The sequence below is a fragment of the Rhinopithecus roxellana genome, chromosome 3 (assembly GCF_007565055.1).
Source record: "Rhinopithecus roxellana isolate Shanxi Qingling chromosome 3, ASM756505v1, whole genome shotgun sequence".
Taxonomy (NCBI): Eukaryota; Metazoa; Chordata; class Mammalia; order Primates; family Cercopithecidae; genus Rhinopithecus; species Rhinopithecus roxellana.
In genome coordinates this window covers 147,237,599-147,255,834 of record NC_044551.1, presented here as the reverse complement: position 1 = coordinate 147,255,834, position 18,236 = coordinate 147,237,599, and the positions used below count along the sequence as shown (strand labels likewise).

Genomic DNA, 18,236 nt, shown 5'->3' with positions numbered 1-18,236 from the left:
AAGGACTTGCTTTATGAATCTGGGTGCTCCTGTATTAGGTGCATATACATTTAGGATAGCTAGCTCTTCTTGTTGAATTGAAGTAAAGCACTCCTCAGCAAATGTAGAAGAACAGAAATTATAACAAACTGTCTCTCAGACCACAGTGCAATTAAATTAGAACTCAGGATTAAGAAACTCTCTCAAAACCGCACAACTACATGGAAACTGAACAACCTGCTCCTGAATGACTACTGGGTACATAACGAAATGAAGGCAGAAATAAAGATGTTCTTTGAAACCAATGAGAACAAAGACACAACATACCAGGATCTCTGGGACACATTTAAAGCAGTGTGTAGAGGGAAATTTATAGCACTAAATGCCCACAAGAAAAAGCAGGAAAGATCTAAAATCGACACCCTAACTTCACAATTAAAAGAACTAGAGAAGCAAGGGCAAACACATAGCAGAAGGCAAGAAATAACTAAGATCAGAGCAGAACTGAAGGACATAGAGACACACACACAAAAAACCCTTCAAAAAATCAATGACTCCAGGAGCTGTTTTTTTTTGTTGTTGTGTTTTTTTCTTTTTTTTTTTTTTTTTTTGAGACAGAGCCTCTGCCGCCCAAGCTGGAGGGCAGTGGCGTGATCTCGGTTCATTGCAAGCTCTGCCTCCCGGGTTCCCGCCGTAGCTGGGACTACAGGTGCCTGCCACCACGCCCGGCTAATTTTTTTATTTATTTTTTATTTTTTCTTTTAGTAGAGACGAAGTTTAACCATGTTAGCCAGGATGGTCTCGATCTCCTGACCTTGTGATCTGCCTGCCTCAGCCTCCCAAAGTGCTGGAATTACAGGCGTGAGTCACCACGCCCGGCCTAGAGGCTGGCTTTTTTAAAAGATCAACAAAATTGATAGACCGCTAGCAAGACTAATAAAGAAGAAAAGAGAGAAGAATCAAATAGACGCAATAAAAAATGATAAAGGGGATATCACCACCGACCCCACAGAAATACAAACCACCATCAGAGAATACTATAAACACTTCTACACAAATAAACTAGAAAATCTAGAAGAAATGGATAAATTCCTGGACACATACACCCTCCCAAGACTACACCAGGAAGAAGTTGAATCCTGGAATAGACCAATAACAGGCTCTGAAATTGAGGCAATAATTAATAGCCTACCAACCAAAAACAGTCCAGGACCAGACAGATTCACAGCTGAATTCTACCAGAGGTACAAAGAGGAGCTGGTACCATTGCTTCTGAAACTATTCCAATCAATAGAAAAACAGGGAATCCTCCCTAACTCATTTTATGAGGCCAGCATCATCCTGATACCAAAGCCTGGCAGAAACACAACAAAAAAAGAGAATATTAGACCAATATCCCTGATGAACATCGATGCAAAAATCCTCAATAAAATACTGGCAAACCGAATCCAGCAGCACATCAAAAAGCTTATCCACCAAGATCAAGTTGGCTTCATCCCTGGGATGTAAGACTGGTTCAACATATGCAAATCAATAAACGTAATCCATCATATAAACAGAACCAAAGACAAAAACCACATGATTATATCAACAGATGCAGAAAAGGCCTTCAACAAAATTCAACAGTCCTTCATGCTAAAAATTCTCAATAAACTAGGTATTGATGGGACATATCTCAAAATAATAAGAGCTATTTATGACAAACCCACAGCCAATATCACACTGAATGGGCAAAAACTGGAAGGACTCGCTTTGAAAACTGGCACAACACAGGGATGCCCTCTGTCACCACTCCTATTCAACATAGTGTTGGAAGATCTGGCCAGGGCAATCAGGCAGGAGAAAGAAATAAAGGATATTCAATCAGGAAAAGAGGAAGTCCCTGTTTGCAGATGACACGATTGTACATGCAGAAAACCTCGTCTCAGCCCCAAATCTCCTTAAGCTGATAAGCAACTTCAGCAAAGTCTCAGGATACAAAATCAATGTGTAAAAATCACAAGCATTCCTATGCACAAATAACAGACAAACAGAGAACCAAGTCATGAGTGAACTCCCATTCACAATTGCTTCAAAGAGAATAAAACACCTAGGAATTCAACTTACGAGGGATGTGAAGGACCTCTTCAAGGAGAACTACAAACCACTGCTCAACAAAATAAAACAGGACACAAACAAATGGAAGAACATTCTATGCTCATGGATAGGAAGAATCAATATCATGACAATGGCCATACTGCCCAAGATAATTTATAGATTCAATGCCATCCCCATCAAGCTACCAATGACTTTCTTCACAGAATTGGAAAAAACTACTTTAAAGTTCATATGGAACCAAAAAAGAGCCCACGTTGCCAAGACAATCCTAAGCAAAAAGAACAAAGCTGGAGGCATCACGCTACCTGATTTCAAACTATACTACAAGGCTACAGTAACCAAAACAGCATGGTACTGGTACCAAAATAGAGATATAGACCAATGGAACAGAACAGAGGCCTCAGAAATCCAACCTTCTGATTTTTGACGAACCTGACAAAAACAAGAAATGAGGAAAGTATTCCCTATTTAATAAATAGTGCTGGGAAAACTGGCTAGCCATATGTAGAAAGCTGAAACTGCATCTCTTCCTTATACCTTATACAAAAATTAATTCAAGATGGATTAAAGACTTAAATGTTAGACCTAAAACCATAAAAACCCTAGAAGAAAACCAAGGCAATACCATTCAGGACATAGGCATGGGCAAGGACTTCATGACTAAAACACCAAAAGCAATGGCAACAAAAGCCAAAACAGACAAATGGGATCTCATTAAACTAAAGAGCTTCTGCACAGCAAAAGAAACCACTATCAGAGTGAACAGGCAACCTACAGAATGGGAGAAAATTTTTGCAACCTACCCATCTGACAAAGGGCTAATATCCAGAATCTACAAAGAACTTAAATAAATTTACAAGAATAAATCAGATAACCCCATCAATAAGTAGGCAAGGGATATGAACAGGCACTTCTCAAAAGAAGACATTTATGCAGCCAACAGACACATGAAAAAATGCTCATCATCACTGGTCATCAGAGAATGCAAATCAAAACCACAGTGAGATACCATCTCACACCAGTTAGACTGGTGATCATTAAAAAGTCAGGAAACAACAGGTGCTAGAGAGGATGTGGAGAAATGGGAATACTTTTACATTGTTGGTGGGAGTGTAAACTAGTTCAACCATTGTGGAAGACAGTGTGGCGATTCCTCCAGGATCTAGAACTAGAAATACCATTTGACCCAGCAATCCCATTACTGGGTATATACCTAAAGGATTATAAATCATGCTACTATAAAGACACATGCACACGTATGTTTATTGTGGCACTATTCACAATAGCAGAGACATGGAATCAACCCAAATGTCCATCAATGAGAGATTGGATTAAGAAAATGTGGCACCTATATACCATGGAATACTATGCAGCCATAAAAAAGGATGAGTTCATGTCCTTTGTAGGTATATGGATGAAGCTGGAAACCATCATTCTGACCAAACTATTGCAAGGACAGAAAACTAAACACCACATGTTCTCTCTCATAGGTGGGAAATGAACAATGAGAACATTTGGACACAGGGCGGGGAACATCACACACTGGGGCCTGTTGTGGGGTAGGGGGATAGGGGAGGGATAGCATTAAGAGAAATACCTATTATAAATGACGAGTTAATGGGTGCAGGACACCAACACAGCACATGTATACATATGTAACAAACCTGCACGTCGTGCACATGTACCCTAGAACTTAAAAGTATAATAATGATAATAATAATAATATAGATAGATAGTCACTTTGTAGGCTTTGCATGCAGGGCTACTGGTTGTTGTTCCTATCATCTTCATAAGCCATATGTAAAATGTTTTATCTATAGTTTCTAGTGCTGTTTTTCTTAAAGTGGAACAAGATCCTAAGAACATGTGAATTTCTAGATTTTCATAGAATAATGGTGGCCATCTAAATTTTAAATCCCTTCATACATTCTCTTTAAAAACCATATTGATAAAGAAAGAAAGTAAAATTAACCAAAGCATAAGCCTGACACAAGCAGGAGACAGGGCCTATTTACATCCTGGAGGAAGTGAGGAAACAACGCTCTGAGACCTGAACGGTCAGGGCTGGTACCCATCCAAGGGCAGAGTCAGGCCAGAACTATGCAAAAGAGGGTGAGGAGGTACAAGAGGGGTGTATTAGTCCATTTTCACGCTGTTGGTAAAGACATCCCTGAGACTGGACAATTTACAAAAAAAACAGGATTAATTGGACTACGGTTACACATGGCTGGGGAAGCCTCACAATCATGGTGGAAGGCAAGGAGGAGCAAGTCCCATCTTACATGGATGACAGCAGGCAAAGAGAGAATGAGGAAGATGCAAAAGGAGAAACCTCTGATAAAACTATCAGATCTCATGAGACTTATTCAGTACCATGAGAACAGTATGGAGCAAACTGCCCCATGATTCAATTACCTGCCACCGGGTCCCTCCCACAACACATGAGAATTATGGGAGTACAGTTCAAGATGATATCTGGTGGGGACAGAGAGCCAAACCATATCATTCCACCCCCGGCCCCTCCCAAATCTCATGTCCTCCTATTTCAAAACCAATCACGCCTTCCCAACAGTCCCCCAAACTCTTAACTCATTTCAGCATTAACTCAAAAGTCCACATTCCAAAGTATCATCTGAGGCAAGGCAAGTCCCTTATGCCTATGAGCCTGTAAAATCAAAAGCAAGCCAGTTATTTCCTTTTTTTTTTTTTTTTTTTTTTTTTTTTGAGACGGAGTCTCGCTCTGTCGCCCAGGCTGGAGTGCAGTGGCCGGATCTCAGCTCACTGCAAGCTCCGCCTCCCGGCTTCACGCCATTCTCCTGCCTCAGCCTCCCGAGTAGCTGGGACTACAGGCACCCACCAGGTCGCCCGGCTAGTTTTTTGTATTTTTAGTAGAGACGGGGTTTCACCATGTTAGCCAGGATGGTCTTGATCTCCTGACCTCGTGATCCGCCCATCTCGGCCTCCCAAAGTGCTGGGATTACAGGCTTGAGCCACCGCGCCCGGCCACTAGTTATTTTCTAAATACAAGGAGGAAACAGACATTGGGTAAATACAACCATTCCAAATGGGAGAAATTGGCCAAAACAAAGGCGCTACAGGGCCCGTGCAAGTCCGAAATCCAGTGGGGCAGTCAAATCTTAAAGCTCCAAAATGATCTCCTTTGACTCCACGTCTCACATCCAGGTCACGCTGATGCAAGAGGTGGGTTCCCATGGTCTTGGGTAGCTCTGCCCCTGTGGCTTTGCAGGGTACAACCTCCCTCCTGGCTGCTTTCACGGACTGGCATTGAGTATGGCTTTTCCAGGTGCATTGTGCAAGCTGTCATGGGTCTATCATTCTGGGTCTGGAGGATGGGGGCCCTCTTCTCACAGCTCCACTGGGGGTGCCCCAGCAGGGACTTTGTCTAGGGGTTCTGGCCCCACATTTCCCTTCCACCCTGCCCTAGCAGAGGTTCTCCATGAGGACCCCACCCCTGCAGCAAACTTCTGCCTGGGCATCCAGGCATTTCCACACATCTTCTGAAATATAGGCAGAGGTTCCCAAACCCCAATTCTTGACTTCTGTGCACTAGCAGGCTCAACACCACGTGCAAGCTGCCAAGGCTTGCGGCTTGCACCCTCTGAAACCATGGCCCAAGCTCTACATTGGCCCCTTTCAGCCATGGCTGGAGTGGCTGGGACACAGGGCACCAAGTCCCTAGGCTGTACACAGCACAGGTACCCTAGGCCTGGCCCCTGAAACCACTTTTTGCTCCTAGGCCTCCAGTGCTGTTATAGGAGGGGCTGCCATGAAGACCTCTGACATGCCCTGGAGACATTTTTCCCATTGTCTTGGGAATCAACATTTGGCTCCTGATTACTTATGCAAATTTCTGCAGCCTGCTTGAATTTCTCCTCAGAAAATGGAATTTTCTTTTCCATCACATTGTCAGGCTGCAAATTATCCAAACTTTCATGCTCTGCTTCCCTTATAAAACTGAATGCCTTTAACTGAACCCACATAACCTCTTGAATGCTTTGCTGCTTAGACATTTCTTCTGCCAGATACCCTAAATCATCTCTCTCAAATTCAAAGTTCCACAAATCTCTAGGGCAGGGGCAAAATGTCACCAGTCTCTTTGTTAAAACATAGCAAGAGTCACCTTTGCTCCAGTTCCCAACAAGTTCCTCATCTCTCATCTCCGTCTGAGACCACCTCAGTCTGGACTTTATTGTCCATATTGCTATCAGCATTTTGGGCAAAGCCATTCAACAAATCTCTAGGAGGTTCCAAACTTTCCCACATTTTCCTGTCTTATTCTGAGCCCCCCAAACTGTTCCAACCTCTATTACCCAGTTCCAAAGCCGCTTCCACATTTTCAGGTAGTTTTTCATCAGTGCCCCACTTTACTGGACCAATTTACTGTATTAGTCTGTTTTCATGCTGCTGATAAAGACATACCCAAGACTGGGCAATATACCAAAGAAAGAGGTTTATTTGGACTTACAGAATCACATGGCTGGGGAGGCCTCACAGTCATGGTGGAAAGCAAGGAGGAGCAAGTCACGTTTTACATAGATGGCGGCAGGTAAAACGAGAGCTTGTGCACGGAAATTCCCCCTTATATTACCATCAGATCTTGTGAGACCTATTCACTATCATGAGAACAGCATGGGAAAGACCTGCCCCATGATTCAATTACCTCCCACTGGGTCCCTCCCATAACACATGGGGATTCAAGATGAGATTTGGGTGGGGACACAGCCAAACCATATCAAGGGGAAAGGACTCAAATCATGTCTGATAAGGTAAACTCCAGAAAGAGAAGGTGGCACCCAAGGGACAAAATGTTGATAGAGGTCTCATACCTGACAGATCAAAGCACTGGCTAGTGGGGAGTCAAAAGGGAGTCCAAGGAAGTGGCTTGGATAAGGAAGTGTGCAGGACAAGAGTGGCTGCCTTGGGCAGGTACCGATGCTGAGAGAGGAGCAGCTGAAGAACAAGTGTTCTTTGGAAGATGGGTGGTAAAGGGAAAGAAGGACATGGCCAAAGATCAGGGTTCTATTACAACAACACAGTATCAGAGAATCGTGAGAAGGTAGACCAAAAAAGAAAGGGGCTACATTTAGCAAAGAAACTGCACTTCACTGTAGCAATAGACAGTGCTCTTGAAGCACCTGAAGTAAATGAAATTGTCCAAATCCCACCCCTATGGATTGCCTGCTATCGTAGATCCAGGAAAAGCCAACATACATAAACACGAACAAAACCAAAAAGAACTCGGCATGTATGCAAAGTTACCATATGAGTTTAAAAAAAAAGTAGAAAATTAGAATTCAAAAATTTGGCAAATGAAAACATTCGCCTGCTATGGAAAAACAGTCATAAGGCAGAGGAAAACTGTTACAGGCTATTTCAACATGAATTAAATATAACGAAATCAGCAACTGCCAATATTAAAGAAACAACAACTATGATTCAGAAATTGTAAAACTCAGACATCACACTTTTTAAAGGAAAGGAACTGGGAAAAAAAAGACAAAATCTTAGAAATGACATTATACATGACATTCTCTACATGAAAGCATGTAGAGAATAGAAATTAAGAGAAAAGATAATTAATTCAAAATAAAGAAAAAATAAAGAGGCAAAGAGGATATGAGAGAAATTGACAGAAACAAAATTTATGTAAAGAAGATTCAATAATACCTATAATTGGGAGTTCCTGAAGAAGAAAAACAAAACAGTGGAATATAATATTTAAAACTGCAATTTTTAAAAACTCTGAAATAAAAGAAGATCTGAATATACAAAGTGAAATAACTCACTTTGTATCTGAGAAAACTGACACAGTAGGGTCACCTTTGTGACACATCTGGAAAAATTCTTAGATTTTAAATAATAACTATAATAATAGTGATAAAAAATCTGGGTGCTCAGACAAAAAACACAAAGTCACTTGCAAAGGAATAAAATCGGGCTGATATTAGACTTATCAACAGTAACACAGAAAACAAGTAAAGATTAGGGTAACATTTTCAAGAAACTCAAAGCAAGAAAGTGTGGGACAAAGGTTTTATTTTAACTGGTTGAGCTGGTGTTCCATTATCAAGGTTGTACAAAATGTTTTAATAAACATGCCAGAATTCAAAGAATCCTGGGAAATCTATTCAAGGATGAATTCCTCCAAGTAAGAGATAATTGCGAATACTTTAGAAGTGGATGGGTGGTCAGTATTGAATATATTATTGTAGACCTGAAACTAAAACAAAATTGTGGATAAAGAGAGAACAGTATTACATATTACATGCTCTGATAAAGTAGGAATAATACTACTTAAATCGCAAAACTGGAAGAAAATGAATAAAGTTGCATAAGTTGCTTGACTTCCTTACGGGTAATAAGTGGAAGCTGAAGATGTCATTTAAAGATGACAAACCAAATAGTGGAACCTAAGTAAGAAAAAAGGGACTAAGGAATTATATAAAGATATTTGTATAATGATGAACAGTAGGATAAAATATAAATTTTTCTAAATATTAAAGAACTACTAAATAAAAGGTCAAAGACAAAAAGTAAATTTAACAAAACAGTGACAAAAGTAAGAATAGAAATAAAAATACTTAAAAATATGTATAAACTCATCTACTAAAATAAAACATTACAGACTGGATCATAAAGAAAAACCTAACACTATACTTAACAACTACAGAATACACATTCTTTTCAATTACACCTGATATGGACAACAAGAAAGACCATCTGCTAGGCCAAGTCTCAAATTTAAAAGAATTAGTCCAGGAGCGATGGCTCACACCTGTAATCCCAGCGTTTTGGGAGGCTGAGGCAGGAGGATTGCTTGAGCCCAGGAGTTTGAGACCAGCTGAGGCAACATAGTGAGACCCTGCCTCTACAAAATAAAAATTTAAACATTAGCTGGGTGTAGCAGTCCACGCCTGTAGTGCCAGCTACTTGGGAGGCTGGGGTGGAAGGATTGCTTCAGCCCAGGAGGCAGAAGTTGCAATGAGCTATGATTGCAACACTGCACTCTAGCCTGGGTGACAAATTGAGACCTTGTCTCTGTTAAAAAAAAAAGTAATAATAATTGAAATAATAAAAAGCATTTCAATTATTTGTGGTCCTCAAAACCACAACTGAAATAAACTAGAAATCAATAATATAACTAGGGAAAAACCCAAAATTTGGAAACTAAACAACGCACTGCTAAATACATGGATCAAAGAAAAAAAAAAATCACCATTTGCATGATTCCCCATAGAATACATCCTTTCATATGAAAGAACTCAAACATAAATAATTACATTCAAACATAAATAATATTAATATTCTAACATTCAAACATAAATACATTCAACATATTATATTCAAACATAAATAATATTAATAATATACAGAATTCTTGTTAAATTCTTTCTGTTCAAGATGCTGTAGACATTAGTTTATTGTCTACTGGTGAGTACTATTATAGCAAAGTGAACCAGGTAAAATGAAATAACGAGAAAATAAAAAGAACATCAGTGGCCGGGCACGGTGGCTCAAGCCTGTAATCCCAGCACTTTGGGAGGCCGAGACGGGCGGATCACGAGGTCAGGAGTTCGAGACCATCCTGGCTAACACGGTGAAACCCTGTCTCTACTAAAAAATACAAAAAGCTAGCCGGGCGAGGTGGCTGGCGCCTGAAGTCCCAGCTACTCGGGAGGCTGAGGCAGGAGAATGGCGTAAACCCGGGAGGCGGAGCTTGTAGTGAGCTGAGATCCGGCCACTGCACTCCAGTCCGGGCCACAGAGCGAGACTCCGTCTCAAAAAAAAAAAAAAAAAAAAGACCATCAGTAAGCTGGGGGACAACTTTAAGTGTCCAAGTGAAAAACATGAATATGTACATTGTTGCCAGATTAAATTACAGGCTTAATCTCACTCAGTATAATTTATGAGAAGCTTTTCTTTTAATTTAACAAAATAATTCTAGAGTTCACCAAGAAAAATTAAAAAGTGAGACTTGTCAAGAAAATTTTATAAAGACAATATAATGAAGGAGAGACTGATAACCATTTCTACCAGATATTTAAATATATTTGAAAAAGACAATGATTACAATAGTCAGATGCCAGCATGAGAACACATAAGTCAGTGGGCTCAAACAGGGGTCCCCAAGACAGATCACAGTACTCATAAGAACTTAAAACCTAAAATAGTGCCATAAGTCAGCAAAAAGAGAAATATTATTCAATAATCAGTCTGAGTTCTCTTATTAGTATGTGGAATGAAGTATCATTTTATTTATTTATTTTTTTCTTGAAGTATCCATTTTAGATCAGAGGTTAACATTTAGCTCATGGACCATCATGCTTTATTTGGCTTCATGACATCTGTAACACTGAGGTGAAAAGATTTGTTTTTCCTTTAACTTTCTTCTTGAAATGATATTGATAGTGGGGGAAAAGTCTTTATAATGACATATTACATTTTTAAGATTTTTAATACTGAGTTGTTACCACTGTCATGACATCTAAAAGTGTTTCCCATTGATGATTAAAAAAAATCCTACCATTATAATCAGGAGATTTGTTTTTTTTTTTTTTTTTTTTTTTTTTTCCCTGAAACAGGATCTTGCTCTGTTGCCCAGGCCAGAGTGCAGAGGCATGATCACAACTCACTGCAGGCTCAAGCGATCCTCCTGCCTCAGCCTCCTGAGTAGCTGGGACTATAGGTGTGTGCCGACACACCCAGCTAATTTTTGTATTTTTTGTAGAGACAGGGTTTTGCTTTGTTGCCCAGGCTGGTCTCAAGCTCCTGGGCTCAAGCAATCTTCTCTCCTCAGCCTCCCATAGTGCTGGGATTATAGGCATGAGCCACCACGCCTGGTCTGCTTATGTTTTACATTGTTTAATTAAAGATAAAATAATTAAAAAGAAACTTGCAAAATTTTAATCCTTTGGTTTTCCTTCTTGTCAACCAACCTTACGAAATGTCTTCAAACAACCTATAGGCTGCTTATGGAGTTGAAAAGCAGAAAAACTACACAGAATTGGAAAGAGCTTAGAGAAGTCATGTCCCCTAGAAATGGCAAACATGGTCTGTGGCTTGGAAAGAAGAAAAACTGGAGTTGAAGGAGCTCCTATTGTAAATAATGTCACCCACTCCAGAACTGCTATTTCTTCTAACATTTTAATATTTTGAAGCAGTCCTAAGAGAAATTTGTAAGTATACAGCTAATAAAGCTTCTGATGCTCTCAGCACAGACAACTGTTTTTCATCTGTTACTGGCATTCCTATTTCATGAGCCTCTTCAAATTTTCAAAAACTACCATCATCTCAAAAGTGGTATTTCCATTTCTGGAAAAAAAGTTTCAGATCTCTGGGCACAGATCGGGTGTCTCTGACATTTGGCTGTCTATTTGTTTTTGCTGCTTTGGAAAATACACACCAGACATCAGTGTGACTGGGCGATTTCTGTATCAGCAGGCAGGGGTGCCAAATGTCCTGCCACTGATTCTGAAAGAAGGCTTGCCTAATGCTGCCAGGAGCACCAACTTCATTAGGCTGGAGGCTGAATTATTATTTCAGGAATTTTTCTCAAGCAATGGGAACAGAATGAGAGCAGTTTTTTGCTTTCTAAATAGAAATTTGCTGAATTTCCACAAACCAAGTCTTGAAATGCATGATCAAACTTTACTTTTAAATAATAATAAAAAAAAGAAAGCCCATTATAGCCTACTTGGGCAATAATTTTCGCCCTATCTTTTGGTTAAAGCCCTGCAGTCACCACTATGTATGCTGCTGAAGAACAATGTGCCCCCGTTGCATAACAGATTAGCCACTAGGAGAACCTGCTAACACCGAAGAAAGATCTGCAATTTGGAGCTAAGAGTGATTAGACTTTTCCCAATTTCTCTGCAGTCAGAAGCAAACATGAGCCAAACTTTTAAAGGTTACTTCTGATCAACATAATCTTAAGGTTGAAACGTGGATTTATAATCCAAAATTTAGCTATATGGACAAACATCAATGATGTGAACTTTGCCAAAGATAATAACCTCAGTAAATTTGGGACTCAAAATGATTCGATTATTTTTCGATTCAATCCTACCCTCACCTGGCAAAGTGTGCTATAAAGCTTTGATTCCATGTGCTATTATGTCCTTATGCAAGCCAGGGTTTACAACATTTTTGCCACCAAAACAAACCAAAACAAAACACAAATCAAAACTGACTGGATATCAAGCATGCCACAAATGTTGCCACCTCAAAATCACTCAAAGCTTTCACAGCCTTTACATTGAAAGTTGATGATAACCTGAATTAAAGTTCAGGATTTGCTTTGCTTGGACATTTTTGTTTAATTTCCTTTTCACCATGAAGTGGGCATTAAGTTTTGCATTAAAACGAGCAAAAGGGGCATAGGCTTGTAAAGAATGTTTTAGAAAAGAATGTGTAATCAATTTCTAATATCATAAAATAGGTAATATCTAGGTTTTTGTGCCTATGTTTAGGTACTTTTTTCCTGTAAGTTCACAGTTTTCATTGGTCTCAAAGAGACCTATAATCTTAAAAAACTGCAAAAAAAATTACTCCTCTGATTTGGATTCTGACCTCACATAACACGCACACTATCTTGCAACAATTTAAGAATTATGGCTGAGCGCAATGGCTCACACCTGTAATTCTAGCGCTTTGGGAGGCCAAGGCAGGTGGATCACTTGAGGCCAGGAGCTCAAGACCAGCTGGACCAACATGGCGAAACCCAGACTCTACTAAAAATACAAAAATTAGCTGGGTGTGTTGATGCATACCTGTAATACCAACTACTCAGGAAGCTGAGACATGAGAATTGCTTGAATCCAGGAGGCAGAGATTTCAGTGAGCCAGATCATATCACTACACTCCAGTCTGGGTGACAGAGCAAGACTCTGTCTTAAAAAAAAAAGAAAAAAGAAATACATGGAAGAAACTCAAACCACAACACCTAGAAGAAAATGTAGATATTTTAGCACATTTGAAGCTGAGAAAAAGACTTCTGAACAAAAAAGCAAGAGAAAAGCATTTCATTGACAAATAAACGTGGGAAAGACATCCATGTAGAAGACATCAACAAAATAAAAACACAAACAAAAAAAGGAAAAATATTTGCAAGAAATACAACAGTCAAAAAGCCTGACATAAAGGAGCAAACAAATCCACAAGAAAACACCCACTTTCAGTAAAATAAGTGTAAAAGCACATGGAATGAATACTTTCAAAAGAGAAAATACAAATGGAATATAAAAAGTTCAACATTAATCTCCATAATAATAATAAATCAAGTTAATACAAGACCATTTTGTCTATAATACTAGCAAAGATTTTTTAAAAAGCTTGATAAGGAAAAGCTATGAGGAAGATGAGCACTTTCTACAACTGTACAAGAGAACATTGGCACAGCCTTTTTAGAAAGCAGTTTTGTAATGTTTATCAAATGCTTTTAAAATAATGTAGGGGCCATCCTCGGCCCTCTGAAAGTTCACTGAAAAATCAACTCGCAAAAGGTGGATTAACAGGAGAAAAGGCATGCAAATTTATTTAATGTGTATACATGGGAGCCTTTAGAATGAAGACCCAAAGATATAGAGGAAATCGTTCATTTTTATGTATAGGTTTAACAAAGTATGGACAGCCGTGTAGAAATAGAACTGGACAAAAGGGTATGCTCTAATGCTAATAGCCTGAGTGGCGAAACCCAACAAGGTCTGTCTGTCTAGATTCTTCTTGGCCTCTCTGGGCATGCATTCCTTCCTTCTGGGTGTGGGGTAGGACCTGAAAACTAAAAAAAACTAAAAAAGAAAGTCAAGGGAAGGTTAAGTATATCAAGGTATATCCATGCGATCAAATGTGGAGTGTTATGACCTACAGTTAAACAAGGTAGGCCAGATAACTTTTTCATGGCCACTTTTCACACAAATAGGGCAGAGGGAAAATTAGAATAATATTTCTAGGTTTTATGATTAGCCCTGGGGAGAAGGGGTCCTGGTTTCTACAACCTGCCTTGGGGAAGAAGGATTCTAGTTTCTATGGCTTGCCTCAGGAAAAAATGAGACTGAGAGACAAGAGAGCAGGAGGAAGTCAGACAAAAACTTTTGTTGTAGAGGCTGCTTCTGTGGCCTCCAGTTTGGGGTATTGTTTTTCAAGCCCCAACACTGATCACTTTCTTTAGCTCAATGATTTAATTTCAAATCATTTATATCTAAGGGGAAAAATCCAAAATGTAGACAAAGAGTTCATGTAGAAAGAGTTCATTTCAGAGCTATTGTTTTAAAAAACTAAAAAAGAAAGTCAAGGGAAGGTTAAGTATATCAAGGTATATCCATGCGATCAAATGTGCAGTGACAAATAGTGTTTGCATTGAGTTTCTTGGATGACACAATCAAAAACCAATGGTCTGTTAAATAAGGAAAAAAGATGTAGTAAAAAAATGCTGAAAAGAAAAATTATAAGGAAATATGACAAAATGTTTATAGTAGTTGTTTCTAGTAAGATTTGAGTGATTATTATTATTATTATTATTTTTTTTTTGAGACGGAGTCTCACTCTGTTGCCGAGGCTGGAGTGTAGTGGCACTGTGTCGGCTCACTGCAACCTCCGTCTCCTGGGTTCAAACAATTCTCCTGCCTCAGCCTCCTGAGTAGCTGGGATTACAGGTGCCCACCACCACATCCGGCTAGTTTTTATATTTTCAGTAGAGACAGGGATTCACCATGTTGGCCAGGCTAGTCTTCAACTCCAGACCTCAGGTGGTCCACCCACCTCAGCCTCCCAAAGTGCTGGGATTACAGGCGTGAGCCACCATGCCCGGACAATTATTTTTATTTTTTGTAGTTTGCAAATTATCTACAATTACATACAGTACTCACACTTGAGGAAAATAAATTTAAATTTAACATACAAAGTTTAGATCATGGACAGAGGCAGAAATGTTTTAAAGAAAAAGAAAAAAGTCATCTCATATGAATGAGCAAATAATGAGCACAAAGTTTCAAAATTTCTGGTGAGAGAAAAGGCTTTATTGCTTTGTTTCTCAGCTGAGCTGTTCAGTGGCATTAATGTTTCTGTGACTTGGAAGCCGTAGAGAGTTCTCGAAAGGACACGTCATGAACCCATCATTGTCTCCAAACTGACAAATCAACTTTTCAGGCAAGAATATGAGGAAACAATTTGAGGCTAGTGAGGATTTTAAAATAATATGAAAATAATATGACTCATAAGAACCAAAATAATGTTTAGAAACGGTGAAGAAATGGCTACCCAATACTATAAATGTTGCTGCTTGAAAAGTGATCTTTAAAAATTAATAAATTCTCCAAGGAAAACATGGAACTTTGAGTTGCAAAATAATTGAAAGAAGGTAATAGAACTAATGAAATCAGATTTTCCCTTGGGTTTGTAAGAGATGAGGACCTTTCCTAGTCTCACCCTTCTGGGTGAGGCCCATTATAGAAGAACCGATAGACTCCATGTTGTGTGACGTTGAGCGGCCTGGCTGAACACTTCTTCTATCCATTCCTGAACTCACAGGACTTTAAAGTTTAAACTTGAATAGCTATCAAACTTCCTTTGTAAAAACTAATCTTAGGCTGCTCAACCCTACTTTTTTTTTTTTTTTTTTTTTTTTTTTTGAGACGGAGTCTCGCTCTGTCGCCCAGGCGGGAGTGCAGTGGCCGGATCTCAGCTCACTGCAAGCTCCGCCTCCCGGGATCAGGCCATTCTCCTGCCTCAGCCTCCCGAGTAGCTGGGACTACAGGCGCCCGCCACCTTGTCCAGCTAGTTTTTTGTATTTTTTTAGTAGAGACGGGGTTTCACCGTGTTCGCCAGGATGGTCTCAATTTCCTTACCTCATGATCCGCCCATCTCGGCCTCCCAAAGAGCTGGGATTACAGGCTTGAGCCACCTCGCCCGGCCAACCCTACTATTTTTTTTACATTAATTATTAATTCCAGAAAAATTGATAATATAAAAAGATAAGAAATAATCTATATATTTTGCAACTGGAGATTGGTTAAAGCATGGTATTTCCAGAATGGTGAATACTATGATTATGTTCAGCACAGACCATAAACTTAAATGCCTACAGAGACTAGGTAGGTAACATAAATGGGTGTAGTGGACCTGTATTGGAACTCGGGAGCAACAGAGACTGAAGATTTGAAGGGTGGATACTTCATCTACAGAAAGCAGCAGCTATTTGATTCTAGTCAGTTGTTGGCCTTCTGGAAATGTGGGTGCAGTACTGTCAGACTTTCCTACTTTTAAAATACTTTTATTCTAAAATAATTTCAAATTTACAAAAAGTTGCAAAAATAAGACATAACAAAAGAATACCTACGCACCTTACCTACATTCTTTTATTTAATTTTGCAGTCCATTTGAATTCTCTCTGTACACATGTACATACACACACACACACACACACACACACAATTTTTTTCTGAACCATTTGAGGATATGTTAAATACATCATGGCTTTTTACTCCAAAATACTCCATTGTGTATTTCCTTTAACTAGAAACCTGAAACCTACTATTCTTGAGCTGGGACACCTTGAGTGGGATGAAGAGATGGCATGAGGAAGTCCTCTCCCCCTGGCCACTAAGGGACAGTCAATCAGGTGCTACCCCCAAACAGAGCTGTAACACTAAACAGAGGTTGAAAACCATTGCACTAGACAATTGTCATTTCACCCATAAAAATAATACCTCCAATATATGCATATTTATTTATAAATTAGATTTATATACAAGTCTACTAACATATTATGTGTCTTATAAAACATATACTTTAAAAAGGATGAGATGAAATTGGATATCAATACAAATACAATATTGAAATTTTCTTCCTATACTCCAAGGGAACATCTTGCATTCTCTAAGGCATGTGCCTCCCAACCTTGGGGGCTATTGCTCCATACTGTGGGCGTTAAACAGGAAAAAGACTACCATGATTTCCAAATCTGAGTCTGGGTTCTGCTCCCTGAGGTATCTCCTTCACAGCAGCCCGCTCTATCTATCACAACATACTACTTTTTTTGCCTTCCTGGCACTTATCACCACTGGCAGTCATCTTGCTCATCTGTGTGTGTTCACTTGTCCAACACCTTTTTCCCCTGACTAGAATACAGCTTCCTGAGAGGCAGGATCTTCACCGACTTGTTCATTCCTAATTTCTCAGTATCTAGAACAAGGTATGGCACATAGTAGGTACTTGTTAGATACTTGTTAATAAATGGAACTAAACATATCCCTAGTTCCTATCCCAGCTTTCCGCCCACTGTTTTGCCCTCCATTCTTCCAGCAGGCAACAGGACAAGTCCCCTGACCCCCTGCAGGAAGCTAACAATACCCTAGCCTACTTCTAAGCAAAACTTCACAGCTTCAAAGACCTTCCATGGAGGGGGATGGGCTGAGGACAATCTTGTTCTTCACGTAAAACACGGGCCCACAATCTCAAATTTATAATTTACAAATATATATCCTTACAATATCTCTAAAGGCATTTATCTTTCTTAAAAATCATGTATTTGTAAGGTGAACTATCACTTTAACACAAAAGCTATCATTCTTGCTCATTGGAGTCAGGTTGCTCTTGGAGTTTCTGTCCTGGGAGGAAAAAGGGAAGGATGTAGGTACCTGATGGTTTTCCACACGTCGAAGCCATCCAGAGGCTTGGTGCCATTGGTGTGTCCCCCGGCCAGCTTCACGAGTGTTGGCAGCCAGTCAGAGATGTGGATGAGCTCCCGGTTCTTCACGCCCTTCTGCTTTAGCAAGGGGCTTGCCACAAAGCCCACACCTCGGACGCCTCCTTCCCACAGGCTCCATTTTCTTCCTCGAAGGGGCCAGTTATTACCCCCTGCCAAAGTCTGCCCTCCGTTATCTGAAACACAGTTAGGTCTTGGCATGAGGATGATGTTAACTCTTAAATACATTTAAGAACAGAGACGGCCGGGCGCGGTGGCTCAAGCCTGTAATCCCAGCACTTTGGGAGGCCGAGACGGGTGGATCACGAGGTCAGGAGATCGAGACCATCCTGGCTAACACGGTGAAACCCTGTCTCTACTAAAAAATACAAAAAATTAGCCGGGCGAGATGGCGGGCGCCTGTAGTCCCAGCTACTCGGGAGGCTGAGGCAGGAGAATG

At 39.9% G+C, this 18,236-nt stretch overlaps 1 protein-coding gene across 1 annotated transcript in view; it reads right to left on the bottom strand.

The window, feature by feature from the left end:
- The window catches only part of ARSB (arylsulfatase B), a 198,452-nt gene that overhangs the window by 77,121 nt on the left and 103,095 nt on the right, over positions 1-18,236 (bottom strand). The window contains exon 5 of the mRNA XM_010364104.2: positions 17,730-17,973. Coding sequence (XP_010362406.1) covers positions 17,730-17,973 — 244 coding nt within the window. The remainder of the gene's footprint in view (positions 1-17,729; positions 17,974-18,236) is intronic.